Genomic DNA, 27,107 nt, shown 5'->3' with positions numbered 1-27,107 from the left:
AACAAATTAACAGCGTTCAAATAGTTATTTAGAACACTGGGCGCACATACTGTTCTGTAAACGGAGCGAGACAAGCTGGGTTTTATTTGCCTACATACAGTATATCTAGATTCCGCTTGAATCAGACAGCTGTGTTCATTGTAAAATTACTGTTTAATCAATACACCACCCGGGCCTCGGGCCAGGGGAAGCCTAGAACATGATCTTAGATCAAACTATTAGTGTCGTTTCTTTTGGAAAGAATCCACTTTTTTTTAGCGATCTGGCAATGGCCGTGCGGTTTAACAAAATTTCTGATGTATTGTACCCCGAGTTACAGTATTTTTCTATTGCTTACAAGCTATTTTGAAAGAGTAGTCACTTTCTCAGAACGGTTAACACAACCTTCTGAACAGAATCGCTCTTTGCGACATGAAACATTTCACTTGCAGAATTCTCTAATGCTCTCAAAATATCAAACCCATACGCACAAAACCAAATAAGTGCATCAAAGCAGAATCAAATGTCACCACAGCAGTTCATCATACATAAATACTGAAGGAATTCTGCTGTAAATAAATAATAAAGTCTTTATAAATAAAACAATATACAAAATGTGTAAACTCAATGTTATATAAAAATGTATAAACTCAAAGTGACTGCTCATTGAGTTCTGCTCTCAAATCAGTTGTCATCAATTCTGCCCCCTCTGTCAGGCCAGATGTTGTCATCGACATCACATATATTAACATTTCCTCTTGCAATGCAGCGTGGGAAAAAAATGTTCTTGTGTGTCAGAGAGTCATCCTTGGCAAGTCTTCTGCTGCTGTGATTGGCTGACAGCCTGCATTCATTGTACCAATGAGGCACACTTGCCCATGGGGGCAGAGATCATGGACTGGACTGTCCACCTCCATGCTGGGAAGAGATCTTCTTTTGGGTTTAGAGATGGAGAGTAGGGTGGGCGTAGCCCGTGTTTACAGTGGGAGTGGCGTGGTGGTGCTGTGGCTCTAGCTCTGCCGCCACACAGCAAGCAGGTCCTGGGTTTGAATCTAGCCTGCAAATTCTGCCCGTGTTCGCGTGGGTTTCCTCTCACAGTTCAAAGGCATGCAGGCAGGGTGAACTGGAGGCTCTTAATTGCCCATGGAGTGTGTGAGTGGATAGTGGGTGTGCCCTTCGATAGATTACCGGCCTAAAAAAAAAAGGATTACAAACATAAACCATTTTATGTAATACAGTAATACAGTCAAGAACATGGTCACTTACTGTTACTGTATTATTATTTCTGCATATTCTGGTTATTGATGCAGCTGTTTATCAGCTCAAATTGGACTGCTCCCTCTGGCCAGCTTCTCTCATTGTAAGACCATGATTTATTACATCGGGTACAACTGTGGCTCTAATTTAACTTAAATACGTCCACTCTTCGCATTCCCCTGGCTGCTGTGCCACCATGCATATGGACCTTCGCCCTTCCTCTCTGTGGCCCAGGCTGTGCTGCTCCTCTCCCTCTCTGTGGTCTTCCTCTTCTGTCTGCCTCCATTTCCCAACAGCACAACTCACTGCTGCTCTCTTTTATAGCTGATTGCTGATTGGTCAATTGTGCACTTTAGCATTTGCACATGTGCAGTAGGGTTTTACTCTTCCGTCGTTGTTATTGCCTGCTGTGAAGTTCAGGTGGGTGGGATTTAACCGATCTTTGTATCGTGTGTTGAGACTTGTGTTTATGTTTGAGCGAAAACGTGTTCGTCATTTGTGTTTCGTTCGACGGCAACCATAAATAACTAACTTGTGTTGCAAAAATAGAAAATAAATAATGTTTTGTCGGTGTAAGTTTGTGTCTGCCTTTCGCCCAATGCATGCTGGGATCGGCTCCAGCCCACCCCCCCCCCCCCCACACCCTACCCCCCATGACCCTGCCCTGGAAGGGGTTGATATGCGATGGTTTAAGTTCGTGTGTTGACATTGTGGACTGCAGTTTCATTCGCATGTGAGCGGTAGAATAACGTGGTAAGATGTGTTCTGTTCGCCGTGTCGGTATTCACTGCAGACCCCAACCAAAGCTACCTTTGAATGTAGCCTCGCCTTGCCAATCACAGACGCTACAGTTGAAAATCTTAATTAATCTCGGGGGAATCGAAGCTCTCACTTTATTATAGGGCTCAACTGGAAGTACCGGTGCAGCACAATCATTTTAATTAATGTTTGACGTGTACACGGTGCCACGCTTAGTTTCACTACGGAAATCAGACGTGTTTTTTTCCCTGCAGTTTTACGTTTCTTTTACGCAGACGGTGACTAGCTTGTGCGATGTCCTCAGTGATGCAGTCAGTCTGCAATGCTGAGTAACTTGCAGTCCCTGTTGGACAGAAGCTTCAGTTTGGTTGTATTTGGCTTTCCCTGTGAAACAGGTGGATACGTTGCGGTTTATACTGCGCACATTTGCATATTTTAGTTGGCTTTTATTTTGGAAAATTGCCCACTTTCTGACTCAGGTGCCTTCTTCCTGGCTCCGGCTTGCCGTCCTGTTTGCTGTCTCAGCTTTGTCCCCCCCCCCCCGGGTTTCTCGGCTCTTTTGAACAACCTTTGACCTTCTGACCTTTGACATCTTGACCTGTCATCATGCTTCCTCCAATGGAAAGACGCGAAGCAAATTTACAGCGTCAATATGACCGTCTGTTAGGCGCCCTGCCAGTTAAATGACCCAGTCAATAATGCAATGAGTAATTAATTAAATATGCATTAAACAAGCAGAATTTAAGTTAATTTTACATTGTATATGTACTTCAATAGCTTTTGTGGACTACTATATGGATTAAGATGTATGGGTACATTCATATTTAACAACAACCACATAATAGTTGCATAATAAAATGCAACATTCATGTAAAATCATCTGGCACTGCAAAACTATACAGTGCAAGTTAGTATGAAACTAATTTGAGTTAACCGTCATCACATGAATTTTTGTTTTTGGTGGAATTTTTTTTTCTTCGGGAGCTCGCAGTGAGTGTCATTCAAAACGTTTGCGGCTGAATGTTTGCCTGATCAGTGCAAATGAATTACTGTGCCCGGGGATGGCACAGGTATTTGAGCTGTCATTCAAACCTCAATCCATTGATGTGGGACAGCCCATTGGCCATTTTCCACCCGGGGGGGGGAAGCGGGGGTGGGTGTTCAGTAACGATGTGTCATTGTGCGAACGAGACCGGCTTTGTCTTTAGGTCACGTGCACAGAGAGAGGCCTCCTCTGACTGAATTGGACAGTTTAAAATGGAACAATCTAGTCAAATTATACAGAATCAAAATAAGATTGTTACAGGGTGGTGGTGTACTATAAAGTGTAAGAAGCTGGTCTAGCAGCCCAGAGGTCACAGGTTTGAGTCCTTGGTAAGGGTATGGTAAAAAGTTGTGTGCGATAACAGGCCTCAATGCCTGCAATGTAATTAAAATGCTGATAACTTCTAAAATGTATGCAGTTATATAACTACTGTTGTAATATATGCTGAGAGTTATTGCTTTGGATTTGGACTCATACCTTCATCAGCTCCAGTACGAGTTATACAGAAACCCCGATGCCAGGCAATGCTGTGTCTGGCCCCGTCAGCCAGGAAATATCCTTCAGCTGCGGTGATGTCGCTGTCGGACGGGTGACGGACCCGCCGAATTTAAACCTTTTTCGTCGCTACGGAGACGAACCGTCTGCCGTCCCGCCGCCGCCGCCGCCGCCGCTGAAGGACAGGCGTCCGGCCGGCGCGGCCGCGTCCGTTTCGACATTTTTTAATTATTATTATTCTCCTGACTTTTAAAGTTCACGTTTCGTTCGGAGCTGGGGGAGTCGGCGCGTCAGCGCTAACGGGCTCGCCGCTAAGGCCATCAAAGCCGTAATGACCTTTAATTACCACACTTTCATTTAGTCGGTTGACAGCTGGCTGGTGGGGGTGGGGGTGGGGGGGGGGCGGTGGAAAGAGGTGCCCATTATCACGTTTCGGCAGGTGACTGAAGGGGCATAAGGCCCTGTAGAGATGTCCTGGGAGAGGCCCAGGGTAATTGGTTGGGCCAGTGGTGCTTAGGAGAATCTTCAGAACGCAAAAATGTAGAGTTTTAATTGGCTGCCTCTGTTTCGTGAGCGCTGATGATTGGCTGCTCTCTGTGGCGCTGATGATGGCGCCTCTGTTCTGAGCGCATGATTGGCTGCCTCTGTTCTGTACGCTAGATGGCCTCGTTCTGTGAGCGTGATGTGCTGCCTTGTTTGTGAGCGCTGATGATTGGCTGCCTCTGTTCTGTGAGCGCTGATGATTGGCTGCCTCTGTTCTGTGAGCGCTGATGATTGGCTGCCTCTGTTCTGTGAGCGCTGATGATTGGCTGCCTCTGTTCTGTGAGCGCTGATGATTGGCTGCCTCTGTTCTGTGAGCATTCACGATTGGCTGCCTCTGTTCTGTGAGCACTCACGATTGGCTGCCTCTGTTCTGTGAGCACTCACGATTGGCTGTCTCTGTTCTGTGAGCACTCGCGATTGGCTGCCTCTGTTCTGTAACGCTGACATATAGAGCTGGTCTGTTAGTATGTGGTGCTGTTGTGCAGTGAGTGTATTTCAGTTGTGTTCTCACTCACTGATTAATGTCTTGCAAGGCTGAAGTGAACTCATTTTGACATGACAGTCATAGACACATAATCTTCATGCATATCTTTCTCTCCACTGCAAAGCCTAAACTGGCCCTCTTCTACAGAGCAGCAGTTGGGCATTATGTATGAGGGGTATTTTGTGCGATGAAGCATGAGATGGTATAATTATCAACGTTTCCTTTTCTACAGTGCAGGTCAGGCATCATTAATTTCAAGAGTCAAGAAGTTTTTCGAGATATTTTTGTCCAAGTAAGATTAACCAGATAGACAAATTGAATTAAAAGAACAGATGGCATTTCGATTATATTATCTTATTATTTTAATATTATCCAAATCTACAAAATCACCCCAACTTGTAACTTCATTGTCTTTTATCTAATAGACTGCTACTAACTTCAGCCTGAGCAAATGAAAATAACATCTGAAGTGTGTGAGTGTGTGTGCTTGCGTGAGCGTGCGTGTGTGTGTGTATGAGTGCGTGTGTGTGTGTGTGAATGTGTGTGTGTGTGAATGTGCATGTGTGAGGGTGTGTGTGTTTTATAGAATACTTGCTGTGATGTGACACGTTGCCTGTGACATGCACCATTACACTCTTCTAATGAGGGCTTCCCTTTGCTGGTGGTTTCTCTTGGTTTGAGTGTTACTTTGTGAGGACCGGACTGCAGTGTTATGAGGACTCTGCAGCAGCAGTGGCGTTGGCTTTGTGTGCGTGGGGGACGGACTGCGTCATCCGCTGCATGCGGCTTAGCCGTGATCAAAAGGCTTCCAGTCATAACTTTAGTCTCCTATTGCATTCAGCCAGGGGAGGCACGTAAACAAGATGGGGAATGCGAGCCTCCCTGATCTGAGCTGTGCTTCGAGCGTCTCTTCTCTCTCCCGCCCTTGCTGTGGGTCCCCTGCTGCGTTCCTGAATAAAGATGGCGGCCGCCTCGCATCTCCAGTCTGATTCGTACCGGCAACGCCAGACCCGTTGTGTTACGTTGCATTGCATTTATTTGGTGGGCACTTTTATCCAGAGGTGTACAACAAGTGCAAACCAAAGGTCATTGGAACAAGTGCAGGACACAGGCCTGCTGAAGTACAATTCTCATACAGTATCAGTTATCCATAGTCATCAAGTCATAACATAAAGTCTAGTTCACGCTGTAAGCAAAGCCTTAATAAAGTCGATAAAGTTTTGGCAAGTCAAACTATAAGTGAGGCATGATTACTTGAGATGTGATAAAAGCGCTACAGCGTCAGGATGACAAGGAGCCGTGTCCTCATCTCACCACGGGAGCCGGGAGAGTTCCCTCTAACCGATTCTTCTCCGGGTAACGGCCCGTGTCCGCGAAAGTCTCAGCCGAATCACCTGTGACCCATCTGCCTGTGGCCTCCGACTTGCCCGAGACTCGGATGTTGAGCGGACATCTTGTTTCTCACCCTCGTTAACATCGACGCGCAGGCGTTCGTCAGCAGGGTGACAAAAACGCAGTTTTACATCGTGTCCGTTTATACAGCCGATATACTACACGGCCAAAAGTATGTGGACACCTCAGATCCAACATCTCATCCAAAATTATGGGCATTAACATTTGTTATAGTTGGTCCGCTCTTTGCTGTTGTAACAACCTCCACTCTTTTGGGAAGGCTTTATACTAGATAGCTGGAGCATTGCTGGAGCCAGAAGAGCTTTAGTGAGGCTGGGCACTGATTGGGCGATTAGGCCTGGCTCGTAGTTAGCTTTACCAATTGAAACCAAAGGTGATGGATGGGGTTGAGGTCAGGGCTCTGTGCAGGCCAGTCAAGTTCATCCACACCGTTCTCGACAAAACCTTTTCTGTATGGACCTTGCTGTGTGGCCAGGGGACATTCTCATGCTGCAACAAGAAAGGGCCTTCCCCAAACTGTTGGGGAAGCACAGAACCATCTAGAATGTGATTGTATGCTGCAGCATTAAGATTTGCTGTGTAGTTGCTGCGGGTAAGTTTCCCCCCCCCCCCTTTTCCCCACAGTAGAACTTCTTAGTTGTCATAGCAAAGGACGTTTTTAAATGCCTACATGGTTAAAGATTTATATCCTCAAAGGGACCAGAAACAGCATTCTAAAACAAAGCAACTTATGTAAGATGGTTGTATAATAGCAAGTAATGATTCTACCAGGATCCATACATTTATATTGAACCCCTTCATCTTTTATTCCTTAGTCTTTAGATTTATCACCCGTTCTGTTTTCCCTGACAAAAGGAAAGATACACGAGCACCTCCTCAGTACCATGCAAACCAGCAGACCTGACATCTTCTCTATATTTCAGTCGTATTAAATCTCGAGTTTTAATTATGATTTTAATTTTTGACATCAATTTTGATGGCAATTTTAAACTGAGCCAATATGTTCAGGCGAGGCCAGGAGGCTGGCTGAGTTTAGCTGGCAGGCACGGCTGGTTCTTGGTTCATAAATAACAGTGAGATTTTGGAGATGCCATCTTCTTTAAAAAAATAAAAAAAAGATTGATTTGGCACCCACCATGGGGCTGAACTTCTCCAGTTCCCTCTCAAATTTTGGAATGGCTAATCGTCTGCAACCGCAGCTGTCAAGTCAAGTCAAGTCAAGTCATCATTTATTTAAAGTGCATTTCACAGATGTCTCTCTGTGAACACTCTGTACACTTAAAAACCTAAAAGATGGTAAAAGATAATGCATACATAGTGATTGGGCAACAGTATAACAACAATAACAAAACAACAACATCATCAAAAACAGCAAAACAACAAAACATCAAGTCAAGGGGGGGTCATACTGTGAACCCGACTGCTGATTCGGGAGAGTGTACCTTCGACATCCACGGTTTGTCTCTGAAACACGTGATGTCACCAGCTGCTTCATTTCACCCCTAGGACTACCGCTAAGCCAGTGGTCTCCAACCCTGGTCTTGGAGAGCTGCAGGGTCTGCTGGTTTTTGTTTTCACCTTAAAATCAGCATCCAATTGAGACCCAAGACACCAGGTGAGTTGAGTTAACTGTGTAATCAGCTGCTCTAATTGATTCATGAAGTGCAGAGTGACTATGAAAACCAGCAGGCCCTGTAGCTCTCCAGGACCAGGGTTGGAGACCATTGCACTAAGCTAAGCTATTGGATACTCTGTTGTCTTTGCTACTTGCAGTAGGAGCAGTGGGCAGCCTCAGTGCACTGCCCCGGGACCAACGTCAGTTTAGAGGCCAGTGGTTTGGTTAGTGTTCCTAGTAAATGGTAAAATGGCAAATGGACTGCATTTATGTAGCGCTTTTATCCAAATCGCTTTACAATGGATGCCTCTCATTCATCCATTCACACACACACTCACAGTGAAAGGCTGCCATGCAAGTTACCAATCAACTCGTTGGGAGCAATTAGGGGTCAGGTGTCTTGCTCAGGGACACTTCGACACGCCCAGGGCGGGGGATCGAACCGGCAACCCACCGACTACCAGGCAAGCTTTTCCACCTGATTCCATGCATGTCTCTCAGTGTGGGAGGAAACCGGAATACCCGGAAAAACACCCCTGGCCGGGACTCGAACCTCCTTCTTGCGAGGCGGCACGGCAGTGCCAACCGCTGCGCCATGCCACCGCGCTACTGGAGACGTTTGTGTTCACAGGGGTGGGGGTGGGGGTGGGGGGGGGGGGCAAGATTGTTGTGAATTTAGGCAGACCTTGTTTTGACATTTAATCATCCTCCTCGTAGCGCTGTTAAGTGAGTAAGCGCCGTGCTCTGATGACACTAAACACGACGGAGAGCAAAATGTCAGCCGCGGATGCCATCTGTAAACACGTCTAAATGTGGAACGAACTGCCCACACGAGAACCCACACCACCTCGCTCCTGTCATCACTCAGAGAAAAAAGACCATAACCATAATGAACCTTCACAATAAATAATACGGTTTTTCGTTTAAAAACATCTTTACTACTTGCTGGGAAGGTATGCGGACTAATGATATTTCAATATATTAATTTAGTAGTTGAGCTGAGGGGTTTGGTCAATTGTGTATATAGGTGGTGTGATGCCAGAAAGGGGAATGGGGGTGCTGACCACCAGGGGGCAGCACCGGCCCTGCAGACAGGTATGGCTGCAGCTGTGGTTCATTGTAATCACATCAGCTGCGGCCCATTACCTAATCATGGGATCTATAAGAGGCCTAGCTTCCAGGCCTAGGGGAGGGTGCTTTTAGATTGTGTTTAGTTGCTGGGCTATAGACAGTATGATGGTTATGTTCTTGTTTTTGGATAGTTCCTGTTATTCCTTTTTCTTTGAAGGGCTTGGTTGCCAGATTGGCCTTTTTGTGTATTCCTAAGGGTCTTTATAACTTTGGTGTTTTGGACCAATAAAAGGCGGTAAGCCAAACTTTCTCTTGTTTTGTTCCTGTCTGTCTGCCTTGTGAGCAGTGGCTGCATCACAATAGTTATTCTGTTTTTTTAGTGTCTGACTGAATTATTGTCTGCCTCTGTTTTAAAAAGGTTTCTTTCGAATATCTTTTCTGGTTTGAATTATAGTTCTGTTATAGTTATAACCAACTGTCAAGGTTAAGCTTTGGCACTATAGCTCTTATAAAGTTAAAATAAGTATCTTTATTCAAAATCCCCTCCTGCTCTTTAAGATTTATTTTTTTTTTTTGCTGCTGATATGAATGAGGTCTTTAAAAGAGAACATCAACACAAAAAAAATGTGTATGGATAGGCAAGGAGGAGAAATCTCTCATTTTACTTCTACAAATGTATTCCTGCTTTGTCACGGGTGAGTGGCATTGCCAGCTTCGATCCAGTTCATCACTGATAAACAGGCTCTTCAGCTGAAACTTTCTGAAAGTTTTGGTTTTTTTTTCTTTCCTCATTACGAGTCTTCAAAGGATGCCCCAGAGGCTCGGCTGAAACTTTTAAAGCCTTTTTATTCTTTCGTTGAAATCTTGATTTTTTTTTTTTTTTCTCTCCTCATTTTTTTAAAATTGAAAACTGAGAATCGACTGAAGTGCTTCTCATTGTATTCCAGCCTTCCTGATTAACCCCAGAACACAGACGGCAGGTTTGAACCACGATGCGGCCTGCTAGCTCTGGGGTAATGGACTATACACACAATTCCACACATTGAAATACACGTTGAAACCTATGGAGAAGACTCTGGGCGCTTCACGTTGTTCCAATATAACATAATATAACGACAACAACAGGCCATTCAGCCCAACAATGCTCGCCATCTTCCTGACTAAATTAGTGCTCTGATTACCTACAGACTAGATAGATACTATCTATAAGACTGTTTTTGTTAATATGAAAATATTGGGCACTTTCACAGTGAGATTGGTTTATTCAAATGCGCACTAATGGTGAACAGCAAGCAGACCGCGCGTGATTAAAACCTCATGAAACCAAAACGCATGGTCTGCATATGGCCGCAAGGGCACTGTCCACACAAATGTAAATTAGTTTACTCACGGATAATTCAAGTTATTTATTTATTCTCTTGCATCAGGTGCGAAGAATGCCATCATAAGTGAACCCTAAATCTTGGTCAAGCACGTGACCTGGATTAGTTTCAAAGAACAGCTCTGTGATTGGCGAATGGGCTTCGCCTTTTTTCCACAGGAGAATAGAAAGAGAGGGGGAGGGGGGGAAACATCCTGAGGGAGGTCATGGAAATGAGGCAAAGTCACGGTTAATGATATTCATCGTTAAAACAAATGGATATTAAAAGATGAGAGAACTGCAGGATGAAATGAAAGGAACGGCGTATTTATCGGGAAAGTGTGGTGAAAATCAGCCGTGAAGTATATGAGGCGATTTGATTTTTGTTTTTTATTTATGCGTTACTGCGTTCAAACTAATGTCATTTTACAGCCTGTCCCCTTACAAAAAGAAGGTTGTGGGTTCAAATCTCGACTTTCTGCGTGGAGTTTGCATGTTCTCCCCGTGTCCGCGTGGGTTTCCTCCGGGTACTCCGGTTTCCTCCCACAGTCCAAAGACCTGCAGGTAGGCTAATTGGAGACTCTAAATTGCCCATAGGTATGGGTGTGTGAGTGAATGGTGTGTGTGTCCTGCGATAGATTGAACAGAACAGACGGGCCTGTCCAATCTGTTGCTGGGATAGGGTCCAGCACCCGGCGTATCCCTGCCCAGGATAAGCGGGTATAGATGATGGATGGATGGATGATAATGGTGATATTTTTGATCCCTCTGTCTCTCTCCAGGGGCGTGGTTCGGGTGGACGTGAACCTGCAGGACCTGGACATTGACCAGTGCTCTGCCAACGGCTGGTTTGCAGGGACACACAGATGCAATTTAACCACTATGGAGGTGAGCCTGTCCTCTCACTGCTGGTGTTTGGGGGCTAAACTGTTCTGCTTTGTCTTTGAATATTTTACAATGATTGGAGTTCTGAGCTGTCTCATATTTGTTTGACCTCTTCTCTTTGAAAATAGCTGCAGATGGCCAATCAATTTTCTTTGAGCGACTGCCTGACACACATGCAATTACTTTATGTTTAGGCAATATGAAATAGTGTGTGTGTGTGTGTGTGTGTGTGTGAGAGAGAGAGAGAGAGAGTGCATGTGTTGGTGTCAGATGTTGGGGTGTAAAAACTCAGGAGCCCTAAGCTCAGATGTTGGGGTGTAAGAACTTGGGGGCCCTAAGCTCAGATGTTGGGGTGTAAGAGCTCGGGGGAGCCCTAGGCTCAGATGTTGGGGTGTAAGCGCTCTCTGCTCCGAGCGTACCCGTTTCAGGCTGCGTCTCTGGCGTGTTCTTCCCGACGCTCCCGGTAACAGGAAGTGCAGAGGCTGCGGCGGGATCTTACACGCTTTTATCGTCAGCGCCCCAGTGCATCGAACACGCTTCTATTTCTGGGTTTCTTTCGCGGGAGAACACGCGTTCCCCGCGCGGCACACCCCCGTTTAAGACGATCCCGCGGGACCACAGGCCAGAAGTGACAGATCTCCGCTGAGCGACTCGCTTGGAAGATTGAATTCTTGCCGAGGATACGTCCCTGCTAAAAGAAAAACTACAGATCCCAGGTTCGAGCGCTGGTCCAGCAGGCCGTAGATTCTGCAAGCTCATTCATGCGAAATGTGAGCGCTTGTGCTGCAGCGGGTTTTCCCCTGAACTCTGTGCTCCAGTTGGCCTACTTTACATTTTGCGCTCACTGTAGACTTTCCTGTTTTTTTTGTCTGTACGTGTCTCTATTAATAGTCAGAGCTTGGTTAGCACACGGGAGTTTGTGTTTCCTCATCAACTGACTTGTAGACCATTCTAGAAGTTATGTCTCCCATTCACAAAGATCTGCCAAGTGTGATCTTCACACTTATGCACATGAGCACGCACACGCACACACACGCAACACAGATTCGCTCCACCCGCCCACACAGCTACCACTACTCCTACACCACGACACTACAGCATGACCCGCCACACACAAACATGCCATATGCACACAGCAGTGAGGTGGTGTGCCACCCAGTGCTACTCTAGTGTGGAAGGGATATTTAGCAGGACTTCCTGTCCTTACCAGTGATTCTTAGGTTCAAGTGTGCCGTTGGTAACCTGTAGGCTGAGTCCATGTCCGGCTCTGTGAGCCTGGCTGCTCTACAGTGCAGTGAAAAAGAGCAGCGGCTTGAGATCGCACTGGTCTGTGATTACAGGAGAGCTTACGCTGGTCTGTGATTATGGGAGAGATCGCACTGGTCTGTGATTACAGGAGAGATCGCACTGGTCTGTGATTACGGGAGAGATCGCACTGGTCTGTGATTACGGGAGAGCTCGGGCTGGTCTGTGATTATGGGGGAGAGATCGCACTGGTCTGTGATTACAGGAGAGAGCTTGTGCTGGTCTGTGATTATGAGGAGAGCTCGGGCTGGTCTGTGATTACAGGAGAGCTCAGGCTGGTCTGTGATTACAGGAGAGCTCGGGCTGGTCTGTGATTACAGGAGAGCTCGGGCTGGTCTGTGATTACGGGGGAGAGCTCAGGCTGGTCTGTGATTACAGGGTCTGTGATTACGGGGGAGAGCCTGTGCTGGTCTGTGATTAAAAGGGGAGAGCTCGGGCTGGTCTGTGATTATGGGAAGAGCTAGCGCTGGTCTGTGATTATGGGGAGAGCTGGCGCTGGTCTGTTATTAAAAGGGAGCTCATGCTGGTCTGTGATTACAGGGGAGAGCCTGTGCTGGTCTGTGATTGGTTGGTTGCAGCCATTCTAAATATAGAAATAAACCATGAAACGGCATAAAAAATGCACAAGCGTCTCAATCTAAAATACATTCTGTATGTTATATAATATTGTGTATTTATATTATAAAGTATATCGATTGTGTTACCAGGTCTAGTCCATCTTCCAGAAACAATTCAATATATGTTCAGGGTTTATGGTTTGAATAAAATCTCTTTGGGTTATGATTTCATAAGAATTTTCTTATAGCTGGCGTGGAGTGGACCTGGCTGTAATCTATAATAAATGTCATGTAATGGATTGTAGCTCGAGTTTTAAATAATTAAGCGCTCTTTCTCTTTCTGTCTCTGCATTCCCCCCCCCCCCCCCCCCCCCCACTCCCCTGCTGGGGGACGGGAGGCTGCAGGGCTCCGCCCATTTTTACGGGTTTGGTTTATTTTTTGTGTTTACTGTTTAATTTTCTGTTGTGATGTGATCTGTGTGTGTAAGTGTGTGTGTGTGTGTGTGTGTGTGTGGACGTGTGAGTGTGTGTATGCGTGCAGGTGTGTGTGTGTGTGTCTGTTAGTGTGTGTGTGTGTGTGTGTGTGTGTTCATGCCTGTGTGTGTGTGTGTGTGTGTGTGTTGTCGTGTGCTGGGTCTGCAGACAGCAGTGTGACAGCAGGGGGTTCGTTTTTCAAAAATATCCCAGGATCCTTTGCGCTTTACCTTCTTTTTGTTATTGGAGTGAAAAACCCAGAATGCCTTTGGCCTGAATTCAGTCACGGATTCGCACTCTCCCTCTCCGATTCTCTAACTGGAGGAGGTGTCTCTGGTAGTTTGGGACATAGAGGTGGGGAGTGGAGGGGGGGGGGGGGTAGGAGTTAGGGAGGGGGCGGGGGGTTCGCCCACTGAGTGCTTCCTATAAATAGAATCCAGTCCTGCGCAATTTCATCCCTGAAATTGAACAGAGCAGCAAGGCGGGGAGGTAAAAGAAAGAGAAAAAAAAAACAACACAAAAAAAAGCATGTCACATTAAATCCCCTTTTTCTGCAAGTAAAACTCTGTCGTCCCGTTTCAGGAGACAGACACGCTGGGGGCAGCGGCTCCTGCCTTCTCTTCAAAGGCTCGGTTTCGACGGGACTCACGTCACACCTCCCGGCTAATTAATTAAATTTTACATCGAATTTACCACCGCCGACGGGCCCGATTTCACTTTGGCCTGACTCCTAAACCGTCCGCCCCCCCCTCCCTTCCCCACCCCCCACCCGCTCCCCCGGCTCCGCAGTCTCGCCGGCAGTTGGCAACGTTCAGAAAAAATAAGAGGGGGGGGGTGGAGGTGGGGGGTGGGGGTGGGGGGTATGGGGGGGGGGGGGATAAGGCGCGTAATCAAATCTTGCGCAGGTGCCAGCCGCTTCGTTTGGTCCGTGAGGTGAATCTTAATGGGGCGGCCCCCCAGAGAGAGTCTGAGCGGACTGAGCAGCACGTGGGAGGGAGGCGGGGGGGGCGGGGGGAGGGTTCAATTAGCGCGGAGACCCGCCAGGAGCACTCGCAGAATAATAACGCACGACGACGGCGCGGCGGCGACAGGAAGTGCCGAGCGGTTGCTAAGCGCGGATTACAGCAACGGACTCCAGCGGGTTCAGCTCTCCCAGTGCATTATGGGACGCACCTTGTGTAGGGGAAAATCAATGAGTCATCGCACATGTTCATTGTGCTATTTTATACAGTTCCCCCCCCCCCCCCCTTGGATTCATTCAGTTTTTTATCTCCCTGCAGGGTTTGAATGGAAAAGCTCTGCAGTGTTTGTGTCCTTAATTACTCTGTTTAAGTTGATTTAATTGGATGGGAACTGAGAGATGCCGTTGGTCTGGTCTGGTGTCTTATCCAGAATGCCCAGCATGCTCCACAGGATAGTGGGATGTTCTCTGGTCATGTGATCACCGCTTTTGTGACGCATTGCTAATGCGGCTGCCTCTTAAGCCAGGCCGGGTCTTCTGTGATGAAGAGATTTCGGTCTCAGTGGGACTCGCCTGGATAAATAAGGGATGAATATTAAAATTAAATATGTAATCGTTGACTGAAATTCCCCAACAAAATCTTGAAAATTATAAGATACCTTTCTTGGGGGCTGTGGCAGGGGAAGATGGCTGTGCCTGAAAGAAGAGAAGAAGGAAAACTAAAGTGTATTAAGACCTGGTGTGCAGACAATTTAGATCCATGCTTTAATTTAGTGTGTCCCAGGACTGACCCATGGGGTACGCCACACGCGGCAGGTTTCATTCTGGCCCGGCTCTCAGATAATTGGCTGTTAGAATGCCGGTGTTCATTTGACATAATTTATTAAGTGAAGCGGTGAAGCAGCGGCTACGGCTGTGCTAATGCTAACAACAAAGATACAGCAATGTTGTTTTATTGAAGCATTTAAAAATTATACTTGCTTGCCCCGTAGACACGTTTGGGAAGTGATCTCAATTAAGTCTAATTAGTCATTTAGTTATTTACTTCTGGCATCAGTGAACAGTGGGACTACTGATAGCAGTGAAGTTGAATCTCTCTGTAGTACTAATTATCTGGTCTCATTCCAAACTCCTTACGTGTTTACGTTTGGTCAGAAGCTTTTGGGCTCACTAGACAACGCAGGAGGAGTCCTTTGGCACCACTTCCAGATGCCCTCGGTATCTCATAGACTTCAATGGAAACCCTCAGTGTCTTTATGTTGTGAACATGTCATATTGACGTGAGGGGTAAACAGGTACAGTGCATCTTACCAGATCTTTACATGAACCAACATTAGAATCTAATATACATGCTATGATTTCATAAAATTAAACATCGCTTTTTTTGCATTTCACAATTCAGGAAATAAAAAGATATCGCTTTCCACCATCTTGTTTACCCTTGGCGTCACCATAAAGAGGCTGGGGGGCGCCGAAAGGGATGACAGGGATTCAGTGCATGACGAGTTGGGAATGAGAACACGTTGGCAGAAAAGCACCTGAGACGGCCTGTGGGAAATTAGGGAATTAAAACTGACTGTAATGGAATGTGACTGTATTTTTTAAGCTCAGCTAAAAAAATGAATGATGAACCTGTGGGCCCCTGGGGGAGGTGTGGGTCCCAGAGTGAGTTGTGGGCCCCTGGAGGAGGTGTGAGCCCCTGAGAGAGATGTGGGCCCCTGGGGGAGGTGTGAGCCCCTGAGGGAGATGTGGGCCCCTGTGGGAGGTGTGGGTCCCAGAGTGAGTTGTGGGCCCCTGGAGGAGGTGTGAGCCCCTGAGAGAGATGTGGGCCCCTGGGGGAGGTGTAGGTCCCAGAGTGAGTTGTGGGCCCCTGGGGGAGGTGTGGGTCCCAGAGTGAGGTGTGGGCCCCTGGGGGTGGTGTGGGTCACAGAGTGAGGTGTGGGCCCCTGGGGAGAGGTGGGTCCCTGGGGGAGGTGTGACCCCAGAGTGAGGTGTGGGGCCCTGAGGAGAGGTGTGGCCTGCATGTTCTTGGCCTCAGGATCAGCGACCAGTGAGATGCTCGCTTGAGGTCTTTGTGAAATCGTTAAAATGAAAGCTAAAAAAATAATTCAGGCGGCGTGTGAGGTTTATCCGTCTTAATTTCTTTTTGAAGATGAACGATTTATCGTCTGACTGGGTTCAGGGTGCAGGCACTGATGTGTTAATGGGAGCTGCTGATTGGCTCCCTAAATGTTTTACTCGCGCCATTAACTTTTACGGCTCGATCGAAAGAGACAGCGCCGCCGCATTTCTGTTGATATCGTTCTGAAGCCAAAGAAAATAATTATTTTTCGATTAAATAAAATAAAGCATTTCTCTTGCTCTACAGGTGGCGTTTTGTCTCTTTTCAAGATGCACGGTGCGTCGGTTTAGCTCTCTGTTCACCACTCTGAAATCAAATGCCGTGAATTACTCTGGTATAGAAAGCAGTCTCATCTGTGCAGGACCTGAACCTATTTATGCATATATTTTGTGAAAATGTAAAAAAAAAATGTATAATAATAATAAAATAATAGAAGGTGATCCTTCAGCCAGATAATTGCCTCTATTCAAAGCAGCAGCCCACCGTTAGTTTCCAATACCCAGACAAACGCGAGTGACTTGCTCTAATGGCTCTGTGCTGGGGCCAGGTGGCGTATAATTAGGTCTGTATTGCCTTGCACCCGTGTTTGTCTTTGCCCCCCCCCCCCCTCCCAGTTTCGATCTGCTGTGGACAGGGCGATTGGATTGTGATCCGGGTGGGGGGGGGGGGCAGTGTTGCGGGAGCGTAAGGAGTTAAGGGGTTAAAAGCTAGTGTCGATTGGTGGGTTGACACTGGCCTGGTCGCCCAATCACAATATCCCGTTTCCTTTATCTGTAAAAGTGTTGTGGGCTAGATTGTCGTCGTACAGAAATCGACTCATCTTTGTGATATTCCATCAATATTAATCTAGTGTCAGATCATAATCCTTTGGAAAAGAATATTTGAAATGAAGGTTTTTTTCAGCCACAAACTTGTGCACACCTGGTGCTACTTTTTTTTTCCCGAAGAACCCTTTGTGGAAATTGCTATTCATCTTTTTATGCCAAAGTACTTCTTTCTTTTTTTTTCTTTTTTTTGTGAAGTTCAGAAAATGTCTGTGGACTAACCTGCATGGCTATCCTGTACCACATTGCTGCAGAATAAATGTGGATCAGGATCAGTAGAATGATATATGCCGGTAATCACGTTTTATTAATTGAATTCTGTCATAATGAAAGTGATGTTTAACAGGGATTATTATCTCAAATGCCAGTCCGGGTTGTGATGACTTTTAATAATGTTGGTGAAATAATTACAGGACACCCTGGTGTTTAGCCTTTGCCTCTGGCTACATTTGTAAAGGGCATTACCGATTTCTCTCTTATTGATGGTCGCTGTACCTGAAATGCTTAATTAAAGCGCCTGATTTAAGTGCCTGTGGGCATGCTTTCGGATTCCGGCTCATACATTTATGATGCGTGTAGCCATTAAGTGCACGGAGTTTAGTGGGTTATGCCTGGACTGGTAACTTGACTTGACAGTTGGAGCTCGGGTCATACATGTTAAAGTGCAGTTCCCACACTGGAGCAGAGCCAAAATGGAGGATACCTCTCTAACGTTTCCCAGATTTAATATACTCTTCAGTGAGGTGCGTGTGTAAAGTGCATAGAGAAGTTTTTACCTGGATGCCTGCTTAGCTCTCAGTCATAAACGTACAGATAAAACCAGAAACAACAACAACAACAACAACAAAACATTCTTGAGAAAATAAAATTGTGGACTGATGTGGACTGATGCTTCCACTCACATTTGAAATACTGACGTTTCAGGAATAATAATAATCAAACGACTTAAGTTATTGATTGAGGGGGTGTCTCGTGGTGTAGCCTGTAGAGCACTGTCCACATGCTCATTACGAGCCGCGACGTCGGCGGTTCGAGTCCCGACCGCACGACCCTTTGTCGCACGTCTCTCCCTCTCTCTTCCCCTGCTCTTCCTGTCTCTCTACTCTGTTCTGTCCAATAAAGGAATATGGGACACAAAGACAATATTGGAAAATACTGTGCGCGTTTTCGCTACGGACGCATGACTGAATTCATTTTGTCTTGTTGGAGACGGCCTTCACCTGAGCGTCTGATGCCTCAAACTGGAGATTAAAATGACTGTGCAAAGGAAGGACACGATGCAGTGGATTGAAAATGCCCCTCCGCTCCTTGTCCGCTCGCTAATTGCTCGGTGCGATAAAAGGACGTTGCCAAAAAAAATTTAAAAAAAGGAGCACAGTATTATCACTGTGAATCTAACGCCCGGCCCAGTCTGCTTACAAACTGTCCGTGTGCAATGCACCGAGAGAACGTCTGGCTCTCTGGCACGTCCAAATATGGCACGTCTTTTACCAGGACAGACTGCACAGTACCTCTTGCATCATCTGCCCCCCCTCCCCCCCCCAAAAAAACAAAAAATAAACAAAAAAAAAAACATTTTGGGCCTACTCAAAACATTGCTAGTCGAGCACAGAGCATCAACTTTTCAAGGTCACAGGAGCCAGCCCAGAGCGTGGCTGGACACTACCACCGCTGTTGCCTAATTTTATGGTCCACAGTGCAATTTGCACACTCAATTTGATCGGGTGGACTACTGAAATCACATTCCCATTGCATGAGTCACTGTTGCCGGGGGCAACACCGAGCCTGTATTTTTTTTTTTTAGATTGGTCGTTATTGATGATCCTCTGGTGAAGTTCTGGGGGTTCAAGGAATTAACTTTAAGATAAGATTTTTTCGAGCTGTGAGATGCCAGCCCAGTACTGTGTTCAATTTTCAGTATCTTCATCTCATACTATAGACTAATGCTCTGCTGCAGTTGTTTACTGCTATCATACAGATATCTAACAAATGGAGTTTATAGTACCTTTGCTGTAACAAACACCATTTCCCGTGTGCGTGAGTTACGGGGGCCATGTTGAAATGCGAGGGAACGGGCGCAGAGACGACGGTTTAAAAAACGAAAGCGGACGAGGACTCAGAGTCGCTGTGGTTACGCGTTCCGTGGTGACCTATACGATCACCGGAACTGGCCATCCATCTTATCCTTCATTAATAATGAATATTGATCTCCCCCCCCCCCCCCCCCCCACCACACCATTCTCCAGGGTCTGCTATGGTGAGCGAGCGTGGGGGGGGGGGGTTCTTCACTGTGCCCACCCCCCTCAAGGTTCAGTGTCCGCAAAATATAATTTAACGCGTCTCTCCGGTGATTCCTCGGCCTAGCCCGGTTAAAAGCCCTGCTCTAATAGGCCACATAAATCCACCAATAAGAAGGTGGATATACTGTAAACTCGCCAGGAAGTTTTATTTAGACACAACGGAGGCCAGTTCATATTTTTTTTAAAAGCAACTGACTTTTTGTCATCTTTAACCTAATGAAGGTTTAATAACTGAACTTTTGGTTAATACAGTTTAAATTCTGTCACCGCCCCTTCCCCCACAAACTCCCCCCCCCCCACACACACACACACGCCCTACCCCCTAACAAACACACACCCTACCAATGGCAAAACTAAGAAACGTGCGATCTGTGAGTCTGAGAAAAACAGACAGGAGAGCTAGCGGGCTAGAGGTATCAGTATCTCAGATGATTTATTTGAAAGCCAGACTCAATAGCTGGACTCGGTACTCAAGTTTCTCGCAGGAAATGAAATCAATCTCTCAAAGGAAATGACATTCTGACATTACGACATCCCACAAATCAGCCCCCCGTGCCAAGAGCTGGAATTAGACGCAAGGTTATTGACCTTAAGCGTTGCTATGCGTTGCTATGCGTTGCTATGCAGAGGAGCGCTGGTGGGGCAGTACGCTAGCCTTTCGCTAAGTCATAATTTTAAGGATGCACCATTGCTTTTTGCTGCTCTGCATTCCGATGTTGAGGTCGGGTGGTTTTTTTTTAAGAGGGTGCTCTCCGGGCGTCGACGGCGACGCTCTAAAAAAGATGTACGTTCCCCTCGTACGAGGGGCACAGACGGCGTCTGACAGGTTTCGTGTGACGGGAATATCAAGCGCCCCCCCATTCCGCCCCCCCACCCCACCCCCACCCCCCCTCGCATTCGGGGAGCCGAGGCCTGGCTCTGATCCCGCCTCCTCTTTTTTTTTTCGATGATCTGACTCACGCCCCGCCAGATGGAAGGCACTCCGTTAAAAAAATAAAAAAAAAACATCAGACGCGTGCAAAACCTTCGCGTGCTTTAAAACGCATCCTACTGCATCGGGGTACGTGCTGCGTGCCTAAAGAGTGCGTACCTTCTGCCGGTGCGCTTTTAAACCTTCCCCTCTCGGCAGCCTGGCCTTACTCATAGGTACCCTTCTGCCGGTGCGCTTTTAAAACCTTCCCCCTCTCCGAGCAGCCCTGGCCTTACTCATAGGTACCCTTCTGCCGGTGCGCTTTTAAAACCTTCCCCCTCTCCGAGCAGCCCTGGCCTTACTCATAGGTACCCTTCTGCCGGTGCGCTTTTAAAACCTTCCCCTCTCCGGGCAGCCCTGGCCTTCCTCATAGGTACCCTTCTGTCGGTGCGCTTTTAAAACCTTCCCTCTCGAAGCCTGGAGTCATAGCCTCTGGCCTTTAAACCTCCTCAGCAGCCGTTACTCGTACTTCAGAAGGAGGTTTTTTAAAGCGGAGGGCGATAAGCAGATACTAGCACCTTTTAAAAACTCTTTCATGCTCCACCTGTACCTCCTGTGCCACGTTCGTGTCATGTACATGTACCTCCATCCAGCACTTATTGTACTCTGTATCATTATCTTGATGTTGTAGCTCACCGTCATGCCTCCTCGTTTGACTTGGCATAGGTTAGGTCAGAGAGTAACGTTCACTGTGTGAACTGGACTTAATGTGTTCATGGCTATGAATAACTGTTACATAATGAGTATTGCACCTTATCGTGTCTGTGTTTTGTAGTTGTTCCAGTGACCTTCGGTATGCACTTATTGTACGTCACTTTGGATAAAAGCGTCTGCCAAGTAAATGTAATGGAATGTAATGAGTTACAGCAGGTGACCTCAGGCTTATCCAGAAAGGGCCGGTGTGGGTGCAGGCTTCTGTTCCAACTGAGCAGTTACACACCTGATTCCGCTCATCAAGGTTTCTTAGCAAAGGCTGTGGTGATTGGTTGGTGGAATCAGATGTGTAGCCGCTTGGTTGCAACAGAAACCACACCAGCCCTCTCTGGATTAAGATGGAGGACCCCTGGTTTATAGGGACAGGACAGGACAGTTTTGTGATGGATTTGCGTGAATGGGAGGGAAACTAAACTGTGTTTCACGCTGAGGATGGAGGCGCTTTGGAGTGTTTATCGCATTCCCGTGGTGAAAAAAGGAAGTTTTTTTTTTCGTTTTTGTAATAAACCAATTAAATTGAAAAAATATCCTCATTTGTATTCGCGCTTTCCCTCCGACTTGTATTTATGTCCCCTGTGTCTGTCGGTGATTTAAATGAGCTATTAAATAGTCTTTTTTTTGTTTTTGTTTTCCAAAGAATTAACCACAGGATACAGCGTTGTTACTGGAGGCTGGATGATTTATTTCTGTTCGCTGAGTCGGGCCCTAGTGGTGCACACACACCAGTTTGCTTTCTTATATTTCCACAGTTCCTTGCTTCAAATTTTTTATACATCTGCCATTTCTACTGTTCCAGGGCGACGACATACCGATCAACGTTCTCTTATGACGTCATCGCTACTCTGATTGTGACATGAACATAATAACATTGGTGATGTTAAATATGAGATCATTGCCACATTCAAATCATATTCTTACCACTGATAAACTTAATTCTGACATTTAAAATTTATTTTCTCAAAAGGCCTCTAATGTTTGTTTTTGACAAAACCCCAATTTTAACCAGATTCCAATCATCAGTGAAATTATAGCCATTTCCTACAGTCAGTCTCATTAAATTTCTAATCACCATTTCAGACAAATGGCATCACATTCAAACCAGAGTCACAAAACGATTGTTCCTATTCGTTGTTGATGCTTTGGTTCCTAATAAAAAGCAACACATCTGGAACAGTGATTGTAACCTGTTTTTTTTTGTTTTGTTTTTAAAAAAAATCCCTAAATAGCTTCGGAAAAATGTTGTTGTGGAGGCAGGAGAACCTCTTCGTAATTTATTTTTTCCTTTACATCTTTTTTTTCTCATTTATTTATTTTACATTTTTCCTCCCGTTGACTTTATTTCGCGCGCTGAGTCATGGTTAAGTAACGTCTCCCGTTTGACAGTTCGGAAATCAGAACACATTTCTCGGCTGTAACATCCGATGCCTATCCCAGATGGGGAAATTGTCAAATGCAAAATGTGCTGTCAAACCAACAGGCCTACGCGTAATTTGTTATGCCTTATCAACTACGAGCAAACTGTAATATAATCTTATTTACAGTGCTTAGCGCGTGACCTTTTGGCTATTCTGTTTCCTGACAGACTTAAGTTTTTTTGAAGCAGAACAAATTTCATTGCGTTGGTGACGGAGCAGTACTCTACGGTTCTCTAAATCCAACCTTCTGATGTCTTCATCCAACATTTTTGGGACGTGAGATTGTTCCCTCTACTGTGGAACACAAACCCAAATGGCAATGGCCCCTAAAATCACACTGAAGCACCATTAAGAATGGCCTATTACGAAAATACTTGGCCCAATCTTAACATTGTATCTCGACTCCCATACTTAGTGACGTACTTCCCATTGCAAACAAAATGGAAGGGTAGATTAAGCAATTGGATAAACTCAGCCCCATGTTGGGTCAAATTTTTAAATAATGTTCAGTGTTAAATCACCTCTTACCCTATTTGACTCATTTGTAATCTGTTAGAGTCGACATAACAGTGGGCATTTTGTTGTGTATAAGCATAGAAGGGAGGAGTATAAATATACAGGTCTATTTGAAATTAATGGGGGGTTTTTTTTTAACCCAGCAGCAGCAATTTTTTTTTTATTGGAGCACGTCCATCATTTCCATTCCCGCTTGTGAATCCTGTCACTCTGCGTCGCAGACAAATCGGGACTTCCTCATCCCCGCTCCCGAAATTCGATTTATCTCAACGGCTGTTGCCTGGCGCTTTTCATCCCCGTCTTCCGAACTGTCAGCGTTTTTATTATTTCACAGCACGAGAGCAGCCTGTAGTGTGCGTACCGCGCCACAGCGCCGAGCAGCGCGCGGTGCTGCACTCGCGCTTTCAGCACGAGGTACAAACGGAAAGCCGCGCCACAGGCAACTTCACACGAGAAGCCGAGAAAGGGAATGACGAAACTATTACTATTTTTTTGCGACGTTACCCGTCCGTGACTCCGTTATGTTTCTCAAATATATTTGGAGTGTTTCGAGTCCAAAACGACATTATTCCAAAACACCCGTTTTGAAAGCCAAAATGGAAATGGCATAATTTAGAATGTCATGGCTAAATTTGGAAATAAAAACGACAGAAACCACACCCCTCTGCTTCATCCCACTTTCCTGGGAAGGTAAGATTAGCATCCCTAAAATAGATATTTATCCTGCTTCCGGGATATCCTTTAAACATTGTTTTTAATGTTGAAACGTCTTGCCATGCAGTTGCATTCCTAAAGGGATTGAACATTTTTTAAGGGAGAGTTCTCTTTCTCACGTTTTTATATTATTTCAGTTTTGGTTTATGTTTTTAATTGGCCCAGTGAGTTTTTATGTGCAGTCAACGATATTTTAGATTTTTACAGAAATTTCTTATGACATGCTGGCTTTACAATGGCTGGTATTGGGACAGTGGCGGGTTTGTGATTTAAACAAAAAAAAAACTAAATAAATAATACACAGACTTCCAGAGGCGATGTATGAGAGCGGGTTGAATTTATAGTGTTTATTTACAATTACAAACATAAAAATAAGTTTTTTATAGCGTGCTGGTACTTCTTTCCTTCTCACTTCCAAAAGCAGGGCCAGCTCGTCATTCTCAGGCCCAGAGAACCCTGGTTAGATTGGGCCAGCCTGTCCAACGGGCAGCCTAGTACACTTCCGGTGCTGTTGCGTTTATTAGCATCAGCCTAGCCGCTTTCAAACTGTTGATGTTGATGTTCCAGTAATATCCGGCTACGTACCAGAAGTGAGTTCCATCCACATAAACAGCTTAAAGTTCTTTATTCGAGCCCCTAAATATACGGACAAGGAGTTGAAACAGAGAGAGGTTGGAAAAGGACGGTAAATTGGGTGGGCTGACATCTTGTTTTTGCGGACATCTTGTTTGGCCACATTTTCAGTAGACCTGGGTTGTAGTTGGTTGAAAGTGACACGAAGGATAATTTGTCACTTTTTTCCTCTCACTGGGTGGAATTGCACGAGCGACAAGCCATTTTCCCGTCTTCTGCGTTTGTTCTTGCTGTGATGTCTCGCAGTAATTTACTGCTCTCTCCACGTGTGGTGCTGCTGATGTAGGAAGCTGTGGCATTTCTTTTAGCTGGTCACAGCTCTCTCGGTTTGCTCGCATCATAGTTCCACATCATCCATAAATAAGATTAAATGTCTTTATTTTTTTAAAGAATCAGGTAATATGCACACACATAATGCCTGGAGGGATATATTCGCAGCACTAGTGATGTGAGGTGGTTTCTCCTGATTCCAGCTATTTGTGAAGCTCATCATTAAATATCCTTTACCACACACAAAACTGCCTGGGCCAATTGAAGACATACACCAAAAACTGAAATAAAAATATATTTTTAAAACCATTAAAGCAACCCATTTAAAACATCTTACTGATATGCATCCTCCACGATGTTGTTCTTTTCATGACTTAGTGATATGTCACCTGCAAGGTTACGGAAAGTTTTTATGAAACATGCCTGGAACGTTTTTTTTTTTTGTTTTGTAATGATGTTGACAGAGCCCAATTGGAACAATAAAATTCATCCTGAGACCTGGGGGGACATAACGGATTATCTCACGGCCAAGTTCGAGTCGCAGCGGAATGTTCATCATCATCAACATTCTAGAACCGTCCTGCGTTAGCCTTGCCTGAGCCTCGCTAAGGAGGATTTCGTGGAGCGTGTTTCCGATATTTACTCTTCATTCGCGACGTGGATGATTGGAAAACCGAACCGCATTACCCTTGAAATGGAATTAGCGCGCCCCCTTTCATTTGTGCAAATAGATGGCGTTTAATTTGTGTACGAATTGGATCTGATATAACCGCCCGCTTACCGCCGGACACCCTGGTGGAGGGTTAATTAACGGGGTCTGTGCGTCGCCTCAAATGAAATGCAGACAGATAATTGAATTTTGTGGATACAGCATATCAAATCAAATCTCGGTGAATAACAAGAGGAGAATTGCGAGCAGAGATTGCTTTTTTATCCCTTAAGACGCACGACACTTCTTTGCTCTGCATTCTGGTCTTTGATGGGATGTGCGCATCGTTACTATTGATACCCGTGATTTATGATGTCTACTTGACCGTATCAAGAGCTGACTGATTGTGTTCGTATATATATATATATATATATATATATGGAACTCAGAATGAAGTCTGGAGTACATTTTCTCTTAATACAAAAGTCAGTCATTTGAGAGAAATAACTCCGAGGTCATGAATGGGTACAAGAAATGTAAACTTGGAGGGAAGTCTAAGTGTTCTGGATGCAGTAGTAGCTTTTTCGTGAAGTATAAGTAGTCCAAATGCACTAGTAGCTTTTTTGTACATGCATATTGGTGCTCGCTGCATGGAAAGATTCAGGGAGTGAATTCCTATATAGTTTCTGTTAGTCTTGCCCAGCTCCTGTCTCATCCACAGAAGTGATGAAAATTGAACAGATTGTTTTCTGAACCCAACCCAGATCTGTCAGTAGCCAGCGTGTCAGTGTGATGCCTTCAGTTTTGGCTCATTCAGTGTTTCTTTAGGAACAACAATAAAAAAAGTTGTGTAACTCGTAAGTATAATGGTCAAGGAACTGGTCTTGTAACCTAAAAGCCACAGGTTCGATTCCTGGGTAGGACACTGCCGTTGTAATCTTAATACAGGTACTTAACCTGCATTGCTTCAGTATATATCCAGCTGTACAAATGGATGCAATGTAAATGCTATTGTAAGAGTTGTGTAAGTTGCTCTGGGTAAGAGCGTCTGCTAAATGCCTGTAATGTAATGCTAAGGATGTTTCTCAGCTGTTGTCTGAATGCTGTTCACCTGTTTGTGTTCACCTGCTTGTGTTCTGTCTTTGCCAGTGCCAGCCTGTTCTGGGCCACGGGTTCGTGTTGGACAAATACAAGTGTCAATGCAAGCAAGGATTCTACCATCCCAGCAGGGTGGCTGTCAACGGCTTCAAAAGTAAGTTTCGCCAAAAACCTTTTTTTTCCCCCCTCACACGACTGACCCGTCGCTATGGCTTATAGGGCTGGACTTGTCGCTGTGGGCGGGCCTTATATGGCTTTACCTCTCACTATGGGCGGGGCTTATACGGCTGGACTCATTGCTATGGGCGGGGCTTATAGGGTAGGAAGGGACCCGCCTACTAAGAATTCTGTTCCTCCCCAGAAATATATCTGATCATTTTCATATAAAACTTAATTATTGTATTTTTCTGATATGAAATAAAAATGTACTAACTTTATACATCGGGGGATATTATTTCCGAGACCAATTATTACATTACATTACATTACAGGCATTTGGCAGATGCTCTTATCCAGAGCGACGTACAACAAAGTGTATAACCATAACCAGGAACAAGTGTGTTGAAAACCCTAGAGGGAAGTACAGTTCCAAGTGCAGGGAACGACTGCATAGTTTAACTTGGACCCTGTAGGTAAATCTGATTTAGCACAACAAAAACAGCACAAAACAATTTGGTTA

General features: G+C 45.5%; 1 protein-coding gene across 1 annotated transcript in view; it reads left to right on the top strand.

Annotated features, from left to right (window-relative positions):
* Nucleotides 1-27,107, top strand: part of LOC135260522 (metabotropic glycine receptor-like) — a 70,782-nt gene that overhangs the window by 2,646 nt on the left and 41,029 nt on the right. The window contains exons 2-3 of the mRNA XM_064345804.1: nt 10,804-10,909; nt 26,480-26,582. Coding sequence (XP_064201874.1) covers nt 10,804-10,909; nt 26,480-26,582 — 209 coding nt within the window. The remainder of the gene's footprint in view (nt 1-10,803; nt 10,910-26,479; nt 26,583-27,107) is intronic.

This window comes from Anguilla rostrata, chromosome 8 (genome assembly GCF_018555375.3).
Source record: "Anguilla rostrata isolate EN2019 chromosome 8, ASM1855537v3, whole genome shotgun sequence".
Lineage (NCBI taxonomy): Eukaryota > Metazoa > Chordata > Actinopteri > Anguilliformes > Anguillidae > Anguilla > Anguilla rostrata.
This window is presented reverse-complemented; position numbering and strand designations above follow the sequence as displayed.